General features: G+C 48.1%; 1 protein-coding gene across 1 annotated transcript in view; it reads left to right on the top strand.

The window, feature by feature from the left end:
• The window catches only part of USP6NL (USP6 N-terminal like), a 927917-nt gene that overhangs the window by 628699 nt on the left and 279676 nt on the right, over positions 1 to 19542 (top strand). The window contains exon 5 of the mRNA XM_086918996.1: positions 5807 to 5887. Coding sequence (XP_086775122.1) covers positions 5807 to 5887 — 81 coding nt within the window. The remainder of the gene's footprint in view (positions 1 to 5806; positions 5888 to 19542) is intronic.

Below are 19542 nucleotides of genomic sequence, written 5' to 3'. Positions count from 1 at the left end.
ACAGCATTCTGCATTGCACTCAATCCGGCTTTCGCACCAACATGAGCACGGAGACAGCGTTGCTTGAAGTAACGGAGGCAATAAAGGAGGCTTTGGATGCGGGGGGCAAGGCTATGCTGGTGATTCTTGACCTGTCGGTGGTTTTTGATACCGGTCCCCATGCCGGTTTCCTTTCGAGACTCAGTGAGATTGGTTTGCGGGGGACGGTGTTCAGCTGGTTCAAGTCCTTTCTAGCGGGCCGGCGTCAAACGGTCTGGGCCCCTCCGTTCTCTGCAGTGGTGCAGCCATTGGAGGTGGGAGTTCCTCAGGGCTCTATCCTGAGCCCGACTCTTTTTAACATCTTTATGGCCCCCCTGGCGGCACTAGCAGAGTCATTTGGTGCCCAGATCGTGTCGTACGCCGACGACACCCAGCTCCTTTTCACGTGTGAGAAGGGGGCAGACTTTGACGGGGAGAGCATCAGAGGTTGCCTAGGGGCTGTATTTCAGTGGTTTCTGCAAAGTAGCCTTAAGTGCAACTCTGATAAATCCGAAGTGCTCTTTTTTGGGTGTCGGTCCGATCCTGTGTGGCATTCTTGGTGGCCTGTGGATATGTTTCCGCCTTTCGTTGCTTTGGCGGTGGCCAAGAACCTCTGAGTACAAATTGACAATACTCTTTCGTTGAAGCCCCAGATTCTTGGCCTAGTTGGGAAATGTTTCGGCCTTCTTAAAATGCTCCGAAAATGTCTCCCTCTACTCTCGCAGGCACATAGGAAAATCACGGTGCAGGCTCTAATCGGGTCTCGCCTTGTTTACGCCAATGTCCTGTATCTTGGGTTGCCGGAGTATCTTCTCCAACGCCTGCAGATAGTCCAAAACTCGGCTGCTAGAGCCGTTTTTGGCATCCATCGGAGAGCCAGAGTCTCTGAATTTCTGAAGACTCTTCACTGGCTCCCCATCCATTATCGAATCATTTTTAAGGCGCTTACTATGGCCTTCAAAGCTCTCCATGCTATGGGTGCCAAATACATCCAACTGCGGCTGGCCTTTCATCTGCCTCCTAGGTCACTCAGGTCAGCATCACTAGCTTTCGCCTCGGTCCCTATTGTCAGGAGAGCACGGATTGGAGGGCGGTCATTTAGATATCTGGCGCCTCAACTATGGAACACCGTGCCTGTGTCTCTGAGAAAGAGCACAAACCTGTTGGCCTTCAGGAAGGAGTTGAAATCCTGGTTGTTTGTTAAGTAGTGCCTGCCCCCTTCTCTTTTGCCTGTCCCGTGTCTGTCTTAGGTCAGAAGCGCCAGGACCCTGGAGTTGCTGAGCGCTATATAAAACACCACCTAACATAACATAACATTGTCTTTAAGGTGTCTTCTGTGGCGAGTGGGATCCATCTGACGAGGGTCAGTTCGATGGCATTGTTGGGGATGGGAGTTGATGCGATGTTGTGGTCTTGGTCGTCGAAGTAGTAGTGGAGTGACTTGATCTTGAGGTGAAAGAAGGAGCTGAGTTTGTTGCAGAGGTCTTGGGAGGGAGGGACATGGTTGTTTCGCTGTTGGGTCTGGCGAATTCTTGTATGATGGTGAAGAGTTCCTTAGAGTTGTGGGCGTTGGAGAAGATTTTGTCTTGGAGGAAGTTTTTCTCTGTTGATTTGATGAGTTAGTGGTGTGCCATTATGTCTACTTTGTAGGTGGAGTTTGCGTCCAGGGTTTTGCTGTTTCTCCACGTCTTCTCCAGTCATTGGCAGGAGCGCTTGGATTCTCAGAGATCCGTGGTGAACCAGTTGACTTTCTTGTTGTTGTCTCGTGGTGTTCTGGAGGAGATCGAGAGTGTTGGCGCAGTTGGAGATCCATTGGGTGAGGTTGCTTGCTGCTGTGTTGGCGTCTGTTGTTGTTGGGGGAGGAGTGCAGGAGCCTTTGTTCCAGCTTCGGTGTGGGGGGGCAGAGCGTGTGCTTGTGTGCAGAGGTTTTCGTGAAGAAGTGGATGCAGTGGTGGTCTGTCCAGAGCAGTTCCGTGGCGTGGCTGAAGCGAATGTTGTTTCCTCCGGCGAAGATGGGGTCGAGTGTGTCCTGCTGTGTGAGTGTGGGTGGAGATGAGTTGTTTCATTCCTATGTTGGTGAGGTTCTCCAGGAGGGTGGTGGTGATGGGAAAGCTGTGGTTGTCCAGGTGGAAGTTCAGGTCTCTGAGAAGTATGTAGTCCGTAGCGTGCCGAGGCCTTGGGATGTGATGTGGTCTTCAATGCCATTGGTGAAGGGGGTGCGTGGTCTGGGATGTCTGTAGGCAAGTGTTCCGCCGATCGTCATTCTGGGGTTGGGCTAGATCTGTAAGTGGATGTGTTCCAGGGGGGGTGAGGCATCGTTCGAGTTGGTGGTTGTGGTCAGAGGGAGCTTTAGTGGACAATGGCAAGGCCTCAACCTGGGCGGTTGAGGCGGTCTTTTCTCAGGATCTTGTATCCGTCTCGGATGGCGGTTGTGATGTCGGGTGTGGAGCTGGCTTTGGTCCAGGTCTGTGTGAGGAAGGCGACGTCTGGCTTGTGAATCTTGAGGAGGTCACAGATTTCGACAGTGTATGTGCAGGGGAGCGTACTTTGAGGAGAATGCAGCTCAGTGGCTTGTGTGTGGTGGCGTCCGGTGGGTTGGGGGTGGCTGCATAGGTCCAGAGGCAGGTGAAGGTGCGGCAGCAGTGTCGGCAGGAGATTGGGTCTTGGGTGTGGCTCGGCATCGAGAGCTTGCAGTTGTTGCGTCCAGAGTTAACGGCGTAGAGAGTGCGAGGGTCGTAGTGGCAGGGTTCAGGAGGACTAGTGTCCCTGGCACTTGTCACAGTCTGGTCGCAGACGGGCATGCCTCTGTCGCACCAGCAGCATGTCCACTGTATTTCTGCCATTAAGTAGGGGGTTGGGGAAGAGCAGTCAGGTGGGAGACAGGAACGACATGCTGGGGGGAGGGGCTGCGGGGGCAGCAGCAGCAGGGAGGGTGGGAAGAGGGAGCGGGTAGGGCAAGATGGAAAGGAGAGGAAGGCGAAACGGGCAAAGAGAAAGAGGCACAAAGGGTGGGAAGGCAAATACAAGAAAATGCAACAAGTAGAGAAAAAAACACAACACGAGAAAGCAATCAAAGGAAAATATGAGAAAAAAAGGCAAAACAGGAGGCAGAAAAGCAAAGGCAAAACAAGAGGAAAAAAGGCAAAACAAGAGGAAAAAAGGCAAATCAAGAATTAAAAAGGCAAAGGCAAAACAAGAGACAAAAAACCTAAACAAGAGAAGCAAGGGACACAGAATAGAGCAGAAGACCAGAGTGCTCTTCTACTAGACCACCAGGGATGAGGCTCAGGCAGGAGCCTGCAGGTGGAGGAGGGCCTCAAACACCTACCTGAAGGGCTCAAGTTGGCGCTAAGAGAATAGCCTTGACGGTGGAGCTGCGCAAGGGGAGAGCAGTGAATCTGACCAGGAGGTCAGAGGTCTTGCCTTGCGTTTAAATAACGTTTTAAATGTATCAACTTTAAATTTTGCTTTTTCATTCATACACTTTATTAATCTGTTAATGTTTTAATTTTCTAAGCATTTGTGGACCCTCGTGGTAAGAACCACTTAGTCTAGTCCACATGTATTAGGCCACAGCCTTAGTTATTTTGCCCATACCTCCTATAAAGGCTTATTAGTTATGCAGTTGCTTTTATCAGGCAACATGTTTTTTCAGAGACACTCGCCACCTTTTTTTACCTACTTAAACCACTTTGAGATTGATGGGGCAGAATTCGTATTTACTGCAGAACCTACCTCACACATATCCTAGTGTAGCTATTTTGTGCTTGCCCAACATCTGGAATTTTGGAAGATTAAAATGTTGTGCCATCTTAAAAGGATTATGAATGAGTATTGGTGTCTGTAAAGTAATGAGCTCAATTAAGGATTCTTCATCAGTGGTGTGGCTGATTTAACTCTGGCAGTACCTTAGTCAGTACACTAATCTGAGGGATTTATCTGTTGAGCAAATTTTGGATAAATGTGTCAGATAACTGTTTAGGAACTATCTATCTTGGTAGATAAAACAAGCTATATGTATGTAATATTTGTGGGCATCTCAAGTGGTAGCAAAGGATCATTTTATTACTGGTTGGAACCATTAAATCTTTGAACATGGTCTAATTTATTGCGTTGAGTTAACACCTTGGTGCAGCCTGACTCATAGGGCCCTAACCTATGAAATACCTTGGAGCAGTGTCACTCATTGTTTGAGTGTTACAACATGACGCACAATATTGCCTACTGGAAGTCAGTCTTTAACCTTGGAGAACTATCTCACTTTCAGTGATTGTGTGCAAATCTCACATCTTGAAGCATACATTCACTCAGATTGTGAGCTTATTCTCTGGAACATAGTCTCTCTTATACTAACGATATTCACAGATTTGATCGCATACTTACTTTGGATCACACTTTCACTCACTGAGAGAGGGAGACGGGAGGGAGGGAAACCGAGCAGAGGGAGTAATTAGAGAAAGTGAAGAGAAAAAAACGAGGAATGGGTAGAAAGTGTAAGAGAAATTGGCAAAAGGAAGGTTACAAAGAACAGGATCACAAAAAGGTCTGAAGTAGAAAAGAAATAGTGCATGTGTAAAAAGTAGAAAAATATTAATCGAAAAGGAAAGCAGGAAGAAGGATCGGTAGGGATAAGTGATGAGTGTTAATTGTGTAGGAGAAAGAGTTAAAAAAAGGAAAATTGAATTTAGAGACAAAAGATCGAGAATACGGGAAGTGATGGAAAGTGAGATATTGTAAAATGGACCGAGCCAGAGATGTGTAGAAATTAAATGGAGATGGTGATGATCAGCTGAACGTGAGCAGGAGAAGTACAGCAGCAGCATACAGGACTAAAAAGTGTGTGTGGGGTGGATCCTAGATGCTTGTAGGTGGAGGGTATATCCGTGAGAGTCTGCTGGTTTTTTTGCAGGTGAACGTTGATTCTTAGACTGGCTAGTTCTTGGAAAATGCTGTTTTTTTGTGTATTAAGGCTCTCCTGGTGATGTGATGAAAAAAAGAACTATTCTACCCTCTCCTAAAATCTGTATGTCAGCATGCCCAGCACAGACTTAAGTCCCCAGCACGTATCCGCACATTCACTCTCCACTAGTGTCCTGTGTGTTGCTTGTTTTGCGCATAGAGCCCTGCTCGATTCATGCCTTAGTATCTCCTTACCCTCATGTTTCTATACTTGTCTGCCAATCTCTCTCCAGGCTGTTTCATCAGTGGTTTCTGTCTTGATCTTCAGGTTCACAGAAATGTGGAATTCATATACCCAACTACACAGCATGATGGGAAATGGCCAATGGCTGCTTTTCCATGGACTTTGGTAGAGGAGGGGATGTTGAGATGGGCCAGTATCATACTAAATAGCATTAGCAAGGCTAGATCTGAGGAGCACGCCTTACATAAGTGTAAGGCATTGGAAGGTGAATGTTTTAAAGGTAAACCTAATGACTGCCCTAGCGCTAAGGGCTAGTTAATCTGGAGGAGGCACTGATGTGCCTATCTAGGGAAACATTTCAGCTCTCTGTAAATAGGAAGGTTGATGTTCTGTAAGTAGTTGACAATTTAAAAAAACGAATTGAAAGAGTATGAATTGAAATCAAGAAATGGACCAACGGGCCACTGTGTTCGAATACAAATGAGTAGACCGGCTTTGTCCTTCCAGCCAAACAACATTACAACTCTAGAGCACATTCTGACTCCCTGATAATAAACAATTTGTAGAAAAGCACTGTATCTGTGTAAATATTGAACCTGTTTTTGATAAGTTATTCAAAGTTGAATTTTATATTTTGGTTTTCAGCAAAAGCACCTTGAAATTGAAAGAACTTCCAAATGGTTAAAAATGTTGAAGAACTGGGGGAAGTACAAGACCAGTGAAAAGGTAAAAGAATGTTATTTCTGTGTGCTGTAAAATATGTTTCTTCGTGTGATTTGGCTCTTTCCCATTGACAAACTATTCGTGCCAGATGCATCTTGCAGAAACAGAACACAAGTCTATACTTGGTTGAAAGAACTTTGCACGTGCAGTCCCACATATGCTGTTATATGGTTCCTACAAATATAGTAGAACTGTGTATTAGACCAACACAAACTTCATAGTATAGATTCTTAGTCCACGAATACCGCCAAGTGTTAATGGGTTTCAGCTAGCTCACTGTACCATGTTAATTTTTGCTAATGTTTGCATACTCTTATCTGAACACAGACTATCCCAATTGATCTGTCAGAATAAAGGCTTTTGCTATGGTCTCTTAGTATAGTGTATCAAGAGATAGGCAAATATTAGTAACTATTGACATGGGCGATGTGATAAATTAGGAAGGTTCTAGTTTGATTAACGTCCTGAGATTGTTTAGTGGGAGCATTTCCTTGTTTATTTTACAAAAACCAGAATTGAAGGGATTTGGCGGTTCTCCTTTAGTCGGTATACTCCGTATAGCGTTGCGGTGCTTAGAGAAAAAAGAGATACAAGGAGAGTGTCAAAAAGCCCTTTACTGAGGTTTCTCGTCCCTTTTTACTAACCCTCTCCAAACCTGGAAACAATTACGTACCTGTGAGAGCCACACTCTTTAGGAGTGTGGCAGGTCAGCGCACCGAACTGGCGTTGTCGCTCCTCAATGGGCTTTGGATCTACGATGTCAGTCTTTGGTGACTCCTCCTCGACGGTGGGGTCGGAAATCACATTGATCTCACAGCCAGTCGAGTCAGGGTCATCGAAAGCGGTCTTCGGGGTTCCCTCTGTAGTGCAGCAGATACCTTCTTCCAGGAAACTGATGCCTCAAATTCTCTCTCGTCTGCTTTTACGTCCTTTGTGCTCTGGAAGCCTCTTGCTGGCCATGCACCCTGCCTAAAGGAGAAGAATTTTAAAGGCGCTGTGCTCGTCCTCAGTCACAAAACATACATCGGTAGTAGTGTCACTACCGGAGGAGGGGTGGGGGGGCAATACATAACCTCGGGTGATTCACCGTGTTCCTGACACAGCTCCCTCGTCAGATTTTCTCGACTGGGGAAATTAGGAAACCAGGAAAGAAAGTCTGCATTGGTTTGATCTCTGCCCTTTCGCTGTAGAACCTCAAACCAGTATGGTTGTAATGACAGGAACCAGCGAAGTACCCTGGGGTTGTTATCTCGGTTCCTACTGAGACACGTGAGGGGAGCATGGTGAGTATAAAGAAGAAAGTCTCTCCCATCTAGGTAAGAATGTAGTTTCTCAATGGCCCACTAAATTGCTAAGCACTCCTTCTCAATAATCGGGTACCTCATCTCTCTAGAATAACTTCCTACTGATTATATAGTAATGGCATGTTTTGACCTTCCTCATCCTCCTGGAATTAAATGTCTCCAATACCTACAGAAGAAGCGTCGGTTTGTAGAATGAAAGGGTTCTGGAAATCCAGTGATTAGTGAGAGTGATGGAGGCCTTGATTACTATGGGGCTCGATTTTTAAAAGAGCTAGAGGAGGTTGTCTTTTTCAGAGGATTAGGGAGAGGGGCATCCAGATGAGAATATTGGGGAATATACCTCCAGTATTAGCCTATTAAGCCTAGGAAAGGCCTCACATCCCTCTTATTCCTGGGAAAGGGAGTGTCCACAATGGCCTTGACTTTTTCTACTTGTGTTTCTCTTATCCCCTTTCCTAGCTGGTAGCCTTAGCATTTCACTTTACCACACGCAAATTTGGGATTATATGATTTAATATGCAAGTGGGCTTTTTCTAGTTCAAAGAGTACAGCTTTTAGATAGGTTAGGTGTTCTTTCCAGGTCTTGCATAGATGACAATTTCATCTAAATAGGCTGATGAATAAGCCTGATGGATCTGCAAAACTGTTTCTCTAGAAAGTGGCGGGAGCCCCATGTAGTCCAAAAGGAAGTACAGTAAAATGAACTAACCCATCAGGGGTGGTAAAGGCGTTTTTCTCTCAATCTTTTGGGTTTGAAGGTACCTGCCAATATCCCTTACTCAGATCTATTGTGGTGATGAATTGAGCCTCCCCGAGGTTTTCTACTAGTTTGTCCACTCTAGGAACAGGATAGTTATCCACCATTGAAATGCTATTTACGTCTCTAAAAGCTATATAAAATCTGATACTCCCATCCGGTTTTTGCAGCAGAACAATGGGGCAGCACCAGTTGCACGTGAAAGGGAGGATGACTCTCATGTCCATCATTTGCTTGACTTCCTTTTGTAAAGCCAATCTACGAGCCTCGGGGACACAATAGCAGTATTGTTTCACCTCTACCCCTTCTGGTGTAATGATATGGTGTACAGCCAAAGTCGTCCTGCCGGGCAAAAATCTGTGAATATAGCTGAGAAGGCTGTTAAGGTTTGTTTCAGCTGTTCTTTCTTGTCACCAGGAAGGTCCTCTTTATGAAAGTCTTTTCAAGAGTTGACTCATGAATCCCTGGAGGTAGAGTCATATGGATGGCTTTCGATGGGGGGTCCTAACCATTTTACAAATTGATGTGATACACTTTATGATTTTGTAGAGTTATCTGCAACTTATAGGACAACCTACCTATATTTTCTATGATTTTATAGGGCCCCAGCTGTTCTTTCTTCATTTTATATGGGTTGGATGGTAATAGCACTAAGACCAAGTCCCCAACTGGCATTCTCGCCATTTCTTTCCACTATCATAACATATTTTTGGCTATTAAGGGCAGCTCTTGAAATTTTCCTAACCGGGCCTTTAGTTGGGAGGAATAATCCAACACATCTCCCGCCTGTTCTCCATTATCTTTTGCCCAGCCTTCCTATGTTCTCTCTAAAAGGGTTCTGGGTTTTCTACAAAAATGGAGTTCAGAGGGAGATACTCCCAAACTTCTCTGTCCTTGGGCATGGAGGACAAACAGAGGCAGGGGCAAGAGCCCGGTCCCAATCCTTACCATCTCATGATAACAATTTCTTAAGGGTCAACTTTAAATGTCCATTGTATCTCTGACTAGACCATATGGCTGTGAATGAACCACAGAGGTGATTAAATGTTTGATATCATTTGTCGACACACCTGCTTCATAGCACAGATACAAAAGGATTTCCCTGGTTGGTAAGGATTTCCCTAGGGAAATCCATATAGGAGAACACTCCGATGAGATGTTGAACAATGATTTTAGAGGTGGTGGATCGTAAAGGTATGGCTTCTGGGTATCAAGTTGAGAAGTCCAATAAGACAAGGACTTAATGATGCCCTCTGGCTGACCTATGAAGGGGATCTAGCAAATCCATTCCTACTGTATCAGAGGGTTTCCCTATGATAGGCATAGGTTGTAGGGTAACCCCAAGCGGTTGATATGGATTCATTTTTTTGACAAAGAGTACACTGAGGTCCGGCCATCAAATGGGAATGGATGTAAATTAGGACTTGCTCTCTAAAATCATTAGATATTGATAACTGTGGTTCATCTTTAGCTATTCTGTATAGCAAACCTTTAATAATGACAAACCAGTAATAGGAGGGTGAAGTACTAACATCTCCAGCCCTGGCATTTTGCCAAGAGTTATGCAAAGAGGCATCATTCATCTACGCTATTTTGAAATTACAATTGAGGACCCAGGGTTCCGGTGTTAGAAACGCATCCCCAGATCTCCCGTCAGAACATGACAATGCTTCTGTATCCATTTCCTGTATGAAGTTTGGCTTCTCTCTGCCGTCTGAAACTGAACTCAGACAAAACAGAAGTCCTCATCCTAGGCACCTCCCCCTCCGCCTGGGATGACTCTTGGTGGCCAGAGGCCTTTGGAAAAGCTCCCATCCCGACGGACCACGCACGGAACCTGGGCTCTACTCTGAAGTTTCTTTTGCAGCAAGTCCAGAAAATAACGGTTATTTGTCCCCAAAATGAGGTCTTCAGGAAGATTCTGAAGCACTCCTGCTTTGACCATCATTTCCTGGTTCTCTTGGTTTTACAGTGAGCTTAGCCACTAGGTATACTTGGGTATTGCAAGGGACACAATGAAGCCCTACTTGTTTGTTAGGAATTATTTGAAAAAGAAAGACAAGAACATGTTTTACAGCAGAGTGTCGAAAGCCAGAGTCCAGAAGGGTCTTTACCCACCGACCATTCACAAAAAGACTTGCATAAAATATAGGACTCATTTCTTCGGCGTAGTAAACGGAGCTGGGAATATAACTGATGTCAATAGGTTCTTGGACAGTCTTTTTACTTTTGCAAAACCTATCTATCTGACCCCAGTCTCCACACTCAAAACACTGGGATTCAGTATTTTGCTGTGACTGTTCAAGGTGGGTGAACATTTGTCAACTCCGTTGCAGTCTTCCCGAGTTTTCTATCATTCTTCTTAGTTTTGGTTTAATGGTTATATCTATTTCCCTTTTCTTTTATGGGTCTTTTTCCTTGAGCTTTCTTTACTTCGATACAGGGGCTAGTACCATCAGCATTGGCAAATTGATCTGTAGCATCGCTATCGTCCATAAGAAATCCATCCGCATCTCAACCAGCTCAGACGTCAATCTCGCCAACACGGAACACCTTCACTTCCAGATCCACATCGACCCCAAGACCACACTCAGAGGCACCCTCCTTTACAGGCCACCAGGACCCCGCGCACAATTTAGTGAAGACATCACGGACTTCATCACTCCACACGCGCTCCCCTCCGAGGATTACATCCTTTTGGGAGACCTCAACTTTCACCTTGAAAAAAACAACGACCGCAACACCACCACCCTTTTGGACAACCTCGCCAACCTCGGACTTAAACAACTTGTCACTACCCCCACCCACATCGCAGGTCACACACTCGACCCTATCTTCACCTCCAGCAAACATATCTCCTTCAGCCACACCACAGCTCTCCTTTGGACTGACCACAGCTGCGTTCACTTTACCTACAACAAGTCCACATCCAACAACCACCCCCAACCCACTCTGGGAAGAAACTGGAACAAAATCACCATCGACCAGATCTCCTCATCGCTTCTTCAAAACCCCCCCGCCCACTCTTCAAACCCCGACCAAGCAGCCACTAACCTCACCCAATGGTTATCCAACAGCGCCGACATCCTAGCACCACTGAAAAAACGACAAATCAAACTAGGCAGCAAGAAGGCCTCCTGGTTCAACGATGATCTTAAGAAATCCAAGAAACTCTGTCGCTCCCTTGAGAAGGCCTGGAAAAAAGACCCAAACACCAGCACCAAGGACGCCTTCAAAAACGCCACCCGCATACACCACCAACTGATCCGGAATGCCAAGAAAGCCGCTTTTAAGGACCGACTAGATAGCAACGCCCTCAACAGCAAGTAATTATTCAACATCGTCAAGGAATTTACCAACCCCTCAGCCAACTCCGACATCACCCCCTCTCAAGCCCTCTGCGACTCCCTAGCCTCATTCTTCCACAACAAAATTGCAGACATCCACAACAGCTTCGACAACCGACCCGATGACCAACCCTCTGCAGGACCCCCACCCCCCTTGAACATCCTCAATGACTGGAACCCAATCTCCACTGAGGACACCATCCGTCTGATGAACTCTATCCACTCAGGATCCCCCACAGACCCATGCCCTCACCACATCTTTAACAAAGCAGACTCCATTATAGCACCGCACCTCCGAGACGTCATCAACTGCTCCCTCAACTCCGCAACCTTCCCGGAAAGTTGGAAGCATGCCGAACTCAGTGCCCTTCTGAAGAAACCCACAGCTGACCCCACCGAACTCAAAAACTACCGCCCTATCTCGCTCCTCCCATTCCCGGCCAAAGTCATCGAGAAAGCGGTCAACAACCAGCTCGCCGCCTTCCTCGAAACCAACAAATCCCTCGACTCCTCACAGTCCGGCTTCCGAGCCAAACACAGCACGGAGACCGCCCTTATCGCAGCAACAGATGACATTCGAACTCTACTGGACAATGGAGACACAGTCGCCCTCATCCTCCTCGACCTCTCCGCAGCCTTCGACACAGTCTGTCATAGCACCCTTTTACAGCGCCTCAGAAACGCCGGAATCCAAGGAAAAGCACTGAAATGGATCACCTCGTTCCTCGCCGGAAGAACCCAGAGAGTCCGCCTTCCACCATTCAAGTCAGAGGCCACTGAAGTCATCTGCGGCGTGCCACAAGGATCTCCACTCAGCCCCACCCTCTTCAACGTATACATGAGCCCCCTCGCGGTCATCGCACGCCAACACAACCTCAACATCATCTCTTACGCCGATGACACTCAACTGATCCTATCACTCAGACCCCAACACTGCCAAAACCAACCTGCATGAAGGAATGAAAGAAGTAGCCGAATGGATGAAACACAGCCGTCTGAAACTGAACTCAGACAAAACAGAAGTCCTCATCCTAGGCACCTCCCCCTCCGCCTGGGATGACTCTTGGTGGCCAGAGGCCTTTGGAAAAGCTCCCATCCCGACGGACCACGCACGGAACCTGGGCGTCATCCTGGACTCCTCACTCTCGATGACCAGACAAGTCAACGCCGTTTCTTCATCTTGCTTCAACATTCTTCGTATGCTCAAAAAAACATTTCGCTGGATCCCCACCGAAACTAGAAAAACGGTCACCCACGCACTGGTCACGAGCCGCCTGGACTACGGAAACACCCTATACGCCGGTACCACCGCAAAACTCCAGAAAAAACTCCAACGCATCCAGAACGCTTCAGCCAGGCTCATATTAGACATCCCGCGTAAAGAACACATCTCTGGTCACCTGAAAAACCTCCACTGGCTCCCCGTCAATAAGAGGATTACTTTCCGCCTCCTAACCCACGCACACAAAGCACTTTACGAAATTGGACCCGAATGCCTTAACACACGACTGTCCTTCTACACCCCCTCCCGCCAGCTACGATCCTCCAACCAAGCCCTTGCCACTGTACCCCGCATCAACAAAACCACCATGGGAGGGAGATCCTTCTCCTACCTGACAGCTAAAACCTGGAACTCACTTCCCACTCACCTTCGCCTTACTCAGAACCACCTAGCATTCAGAAAGCAACTTAAAACGTGGATTTTCGACAAGTAACTCCCCACCCTTCTTCAAGCGCCTTGAGACCCTCTGGGTATGTAGCGCGCTATATAAATCTCTTGACTTGACTAGCTTGAGGTTCGCCTGTCAACAAGGGTGCAAGATAAAAAGGCCACCGCTCAAGCCGCCCCTACTAGCACGAGCAGCACATTAAAAATTTGGGAGGAAGGCCACAGGATTCTCACCCGTTACATATGACTGTTATTTTGGCTGTAAGGAAATTATTGAATTCATTTATCGCCTCAACCTCCTTGAAATGTAATGTGATTGAACAGAAGCTCGAGAACGTGAAGAAAATAAACTGCAATGACACTTCAGAATAGACAAACCAGACCCTGAATTCAAGTAGACATATTCTTGGCCAAAAAGGCCCATATCCTTTGAAATAGAAAAAACAACTTCAGATTCTTCAGAAAGCAATGCACAATTTGATCAGGTTTTTCAGAGACTTAATCTGATTGAAGCTGCCTTCTCCTTCCTTTCCTTTATCTGTGCTGTGGACCCATCTGATTAAACCAAGCACAAGTTGACGCCATTTTAGGTCTGGCTAGAGACTGCTTTAGTTGTTTTCCAGAACCTATATAGCAGCAAAAAAGAGACTAAACAGAGGGACTTTAACGCTTGACTTAAGATGTTCTATATTTTTCGTTGTGTTTCTGCATTGGTGAGGAGTCTTAATAAGTAGTTGCTTTCCATGATCGTGTTACAGATCTTCCCCGTGAGAAATAATGCCTGTGTTCTCCATTTGATATTGACCCCCGTCCACCACAGAAATTGAAACATTACGACATCTACCACCACATATGCCATCACAGAAGCAGCAATAACAGATGTCACAATAGAAGCGACCACGTCTGTTGCAATAGCAGTGGCTACACTAGTGACCAATGCTGGAACAACAACAGCAGTAATTGCTTGCACACCCAGCAGGTTATAAAGTGACGCAGCACAAAGAGTCTTTGTGCATGCCTGTGTTTACATTACATAGCTGATTAAAGCCAAATGATTGGCTGTACTATTGCTTGTTTAAAGAGACCTACCAACAGTGTGCACTAATGTGGCATGTGCCTAAGTATGGCATATACCTGCCTCTTTCTTACAGGGTGCACAACACTTTATTAAACTCCTCTGCTAGGACCACCCACGATCGATAAGGAGAGAAGATGGCTTTAGGTTAGGATAAATGGATGTTTCAATACAGTAGTAGGCTTTGCTCCAGGCCTCTGAGGGCATTGGTACTCATCTCATTGGGTCAGAAACAAGTCTTTTGGTGACAGGTTGGCTGAAACTAGACAGACTACACCAGTCTTTGGTAGGTTTTCAGGGGACCCTCTAAAATGTCTCCTGTGTGCATGTATTAATACATCCAACATTGGCACCAGAGGATTTTTTAAGATGAGATGTTTGGTACCAAACATTTTAGGGCACAGTGAAGCCATCATGGAGCTAGGAAACTCGTAATGACTGGTATCCAGCCCCTGTACTCTCTATGGCATCCCTGTGCACTTAACATTTCCAAGAATGGACTTGATATTGTACGGTAATATCTGCTCAGGTAGGTATGTCCACCTATTGGATATGGTGCACTCTGCCTTAGGGCTCTAAGGCCTGCATTAGGGGTGACTTACCTATACCTCATGCAGTGTATGGGGCGTGGCACACAGGGCTGCGTGCAATGTTGACTCTTTGGTTTTCTCTGCACAAAGACATGCAGCTTGCAGTGGCAATTTGCATGGTCTTGGTGATTCTGGGGGGGGCACAATTGGTGCTGCAGCCCCAAAGAATCCTCTTCAGTCCCAATGCCCTAGGTACCATTTACTAGGGACTTATAGGGGGTTGCTGAAGATAGTTGTGCCAATTGGGGTTCAGTTTTTTAGGGAATGAACACAGGTCCTTGGAGCCCGGTTGGCAGGGACCCAGTACTCCTAAGTCAAAGTTGCAACAAAAAGTGAGGGGATACTGTAAGAAGAACCCAGTGTTCGAGGCATATGAGCTGCAGATTGTACACTTATTCCTAGATCCTAGATCGCCATCTGATTTTGGGCTCGGGTGACTGCATGTTGCTTTTGTCTTTGAAGAAGTCTTGTAGTCACGAGGCTGGTGACTCCTCCTTCGGTGGACAGTGCGCATGGGCTTCGGCTCCATTGTTAGATTGTTTTTTCCGCCATCGGGTTAGAGTGTGACTTGCTGCGCTCCGGATCGGAAGCGTTCTCGAAACCCCTTCGCACTTGGTATTGTCTCGATCGCGTGCCTTCGATGCGCACCCTCAACAACTTCCATTACTCTTCGCCTGCGAACCTCGACGCGGGCCGTATGGCCTTCCCGCGCCGATAAAGACGGACGTCAATGGAATGGACTCAGTTTAAAAAAGGTCCACAGTGTGGTGCTAAATTTCTACACTCGGACCTCCATCCTGTCTGCAATCTGTGCCTCTCCAACATCGAGAGGATTATTGTAAAGTTGCTTCTCATTTAAATCAAAGAAGACCATCCGGGATCGTCTAGCTCGATGCCGCGAACTGCAGCGAGGCACAGGTTCCATTGCGGACATCTTCCATCCAGGTCCCGATAACCTTCTGGAGCCAGAAGAGATCCCGGACTCCGAAGCAGACGTCTCAGACGCCGAAGATGACATCACCCCTGCTCAAAGGGACGTGAGTACTGAAACCCCGGCTCCGACCAAGCCCACACCAATGGCACCGGTAACACCTTCTCGCTCAGGTTCACACTGTACTAAAACTTCGAACGCCCCGGGCCCGGCACCGAAGGACAGACAAAAGCCATCCGGCTCAAGCCAGCCATCCGGTACCGAAAAGCCACCCTCGGCACCAAAGGCCTATCTGTCCAATTTGCCACGCCCTCTTCCGTCGGCACTGGTGAAGCACTCAGCACCGAAATCCAAGACCCCTCCGCAGCGAAGTAGTCCGATAAATCATCGGCGCCGAAGCAACTCGATAAACCACCGGCACCGAAACAGCTGGATAAAACCTTAGTTCCGAAGCAAACCGAAAAATCTTCGGCACCGAAGCACAACAAAAAGACTTTGGTACCATCAAAACACAAGGCACCAAAAATTTCGGAACCGGGTAAAGCTGCCGTGCCGCGCAATGTCCCAAGACATCCAAAAGCAGCTCCCAAGGACAAATCTTCGACGCAAAGCAAGTCTATGGAGTCCGAAGAGCTTTTCTTCCTGGATCCGAAGCAGACTACTATATTTATTTACCCAAAGATTGGTCATACAGTCACCAAGCCACCTACAAAGAGGAAACCAGAACATTTACCACAAATTCCAGTTCCTCCAAAGAAAATCCAAATAGCTACTAACACTTCACCACCACCTTCACCTCCACCATCTGTTAACCCTAATTTAATTCTCCAGATATACAGGATAGTGATGATTCACAGGGACATGGACAATTAGATGAAGACATAATGCCATTGGGTTCTGATAATTTACCACAAGAAACAGATCCATGACATGATTATAATAATGATCCTGATCTAACAAATGATTCGTATTTCTACCCCTCAAAACCATCCCCACCAGATGACAATGTGGGGTTTGCACAACTTATCAACAGAGCAGCTGTATATCACAAAGTCAAACTTCATTCAGACCCTGTAGAGGAAGATTTTTATTGGAGACTTTTGCGGAACCGCAAAAATCTACTCCCGTCTTACCCATTCTACAAGGCTTTCTCAGACATGCTTCTGAGGTGTTTAAAGACCCAGTCAGAGCTAGGGTTCTTAACCCCAGGGTTGATAAAAGGCTGCACCCAGTGACCCTATCTACATTAAGGGCCAACTTCCCTTAAATTCACTAGTAGTAGTCAATGCACGTAAAAGGGCAAACTCCCAAGGGTCAGGTGACACACCACCTCCTGCCAAAGAATCGAAGTTATTAGACGCGTCAGGTAAACGTATGGCGTCTCAGGCTGCTAATTCATGGAAAATAGCAAACAAACAAGTCCTTCTAGCAAGATATGATAGGGCTCACTATGATGAGTTAGAGAAGCTCATTCAACATCTGCCCCCAGAATATAAGGACAAAGCTGATGACCTTATACAGGAAGAAAACCTATTACCAATACATCAATCAAATGTGCACTGGACGCAGCAGACACCGCGTCACGTGCTATAAATACTAGTGTTCTGCTACGTGGACACTCCTGGCTCACGGTGCCTGGGTTTAAGCAAGAGGTGCAAAATACAATCCTAAATCAACCATTTGATCAAGAGTACCTTTTTGGACATGCAGTTGATGCATCTTTATTTCCTAATCCCAAAAAGGACGGCTCGCTCAGGCCAATACTGGACCTCAGACCGCTAAACTTTTACATTCAATCAGACCACTTCCACATGGTCACTTTACAACAAGTGCTTCCACTACTGCAGCAAGGTGACTTTCTCTCCACTATAGATCTAAAAGATGCCTACTTCCACATTCCAATACATCCCGCTCACAGGTAGCATCTCAGATTTGCGGTAGATGGTCAACACTACCAGTTCAAGGTGCTCCCATTTGGAGTCACCACTGCACCCAGGGTTTTCACCAAATGCCTCGCGGTGGTTGCAGCCCATCTCAGAAGACGACAAATTCATGTCTTTCCCTACCTAGACGATTGACTCATAAAAGCAAAATCCCAAAACAGCTGTGTTCGAGGCATATGAGCTGCAGATCCTACACTTAGCAATAGATCGTCACATGGTGTTGGGCTCGGATGATTGCAGGTTGTTGTCTTCTTGGAAGAAGTCTTTGTAGTCACGAGATAGATGACTCCTCCCTTGGACAATACTGTGCATGGTCATCGACTCCATCCTCAGATTGTTTTTTTCCGCCACTGGGTTCAGATGAAAGTATCTGAAAGAAACACGTTAGTGTTAGATTCCTTACCTTAGAATATCCCCAGGCGTCAGTCTGGATCCGGAAACTTTTGCGTAGCAGTACCCTTGCGCGTCGGTAAGTGTCGTCTGCAGGCGTCTCCTGCGGCTCCGCGTCCGTCGTTGGCGTCGTGCGCCGTGATGACGTCGCTGGAGTATATAGACGCCGCCTCCGCGCGCTGACGTCAGTTCTTCTTTTTTCCGCGCCAGTGGACGCAGATCTGAAGAGCGGTACCCGGTCTTTTGACCAAGTTATAATTGTATTTTCTATCTTTGTGCCTGGTAAGGATGCCCGGTTTCAAGCATTGTGACGGGTGTGACCGCACGATGTCGGTCACGGACCATCACCGTCTCTGTCTCCGGTGCCTGGGCCCCGACCACGATGTCGACGCCTGCGTCGATTGCCGGGCTCTGACTGGCAAAGCTAGGCGGGAGCGGTCCCGCAAGCTGCTCGAGCTCCGGGTGTCGGCCCCGCGTCGAGAGCGGTCTCGGTCCGGCCGGAGGTCCAGGGAGCGTTCGAGGGAGCGGTCGCGGAGCCGCGCCGGACGCTCCGGAAGTCGACATCACTCGTCGGGTTCGTCAGGTAAGAGACACAAGAAGTCGGGGCGTCGTCATCGTACCCCCGACTCCCCCCCGACGCTCGCGCGATGCGGCCGGGGGTTCGGGTGACCCCAACCCCGCGGCTCCGCGAGAGTCGCCGGCGCGGCCTGCCCCATACCCTCAGGTCCCTGGGCAAGGCGCGACGCCTGAGGAGATAGAGGCGTTCCTCATGGCAATGAGGGCCCTCTCTTCTCCGGCGGGTTCCACGGCGCCTACGGGCCCAGTGAATCCGTCCGGAGGCCCTAGCGGTTCAGCTGACCCTACCTCGACGCCGTCGGATGCTCCGGCACCGGCGCCGCCGACCCCGGCGCCGCTAGGGCCTTCGGGATCGGCGCTGGATGGACGCCCATCCAATCCGGCGCCGCTTCCATCGGGGTTACCCCCGACGCCGCCCCTGCGCGACGCCGGTTCCTCGGTGCCGGCTTCGGGCGGCACCGGGGCTCCGGCGCCGGCTCCGGGCGGCGCCGTCCCCATACCCTCACCGAATCCGGACGCGGAGTCGGACCGGCGTCGCCCGACGCAGGGTTCGACGCCGATGGGGCCTGTTGACCCCGTGGAGCCGGTCTACATGGTTGACACCGACTATGGTGATGATGTAGAGTATGGTGAGGGCTGGGAGGGGTCTGAAGACCCTCTGTCACGCGAGTGTCAGTATGACATGGACTGGACAGGTGATTTGGGGGACGCCAGTGGATTAGATGACTCTCCTAACCCTGGCTTTGTCTCTCCTCCTTCCGTGGCATTGGAGGAGGGAGCTGCCTATTCAGTGGTGTTGATGAGGGCTGCCAAGGCCTTAAACCTTGAGCTCCCCGTCGCGGCCGTGAGGCCTAACATCCTCACTGAGGTCTTCAAACCGCGGTCATGCCCACAGGAGCCTCTGCTGCCGTTTAACGAAGCCTTGTCAGACGTTCTGTTGGGCACTTGGTCCAGGCCCTCTTCAGGTGCGCCTGTTGATCGGAACGTGGCCAGACGCCACCGTCCTTGTCCGGACGACCCCAAGTTCCTGTCTACCCACCCCACCCCTGAGAGTCTGGTGATCCAGGCCTCTACCT

This window comes from Lissotriton vulgaris, chromosome 1_1 (genome assembly GCF_964263255.1).
Source record: "Lissotriton vulgaris chromosome 1_1, aLisVul1.2, whole genome shotgun sequence".
In the NCBI taxonomy this organism is placed as follows: domain Eukaryota; kingdom Metazoa; phylum Chordata; class Amphibia; order Caudata; family Salamandridae; genus Lissotriton; species Lissotriton vulgaris.
Note: the sequence above shows the minus strand (reverse complement) of the source record. Positions and strands in the feature narration are given on the sequence as shown.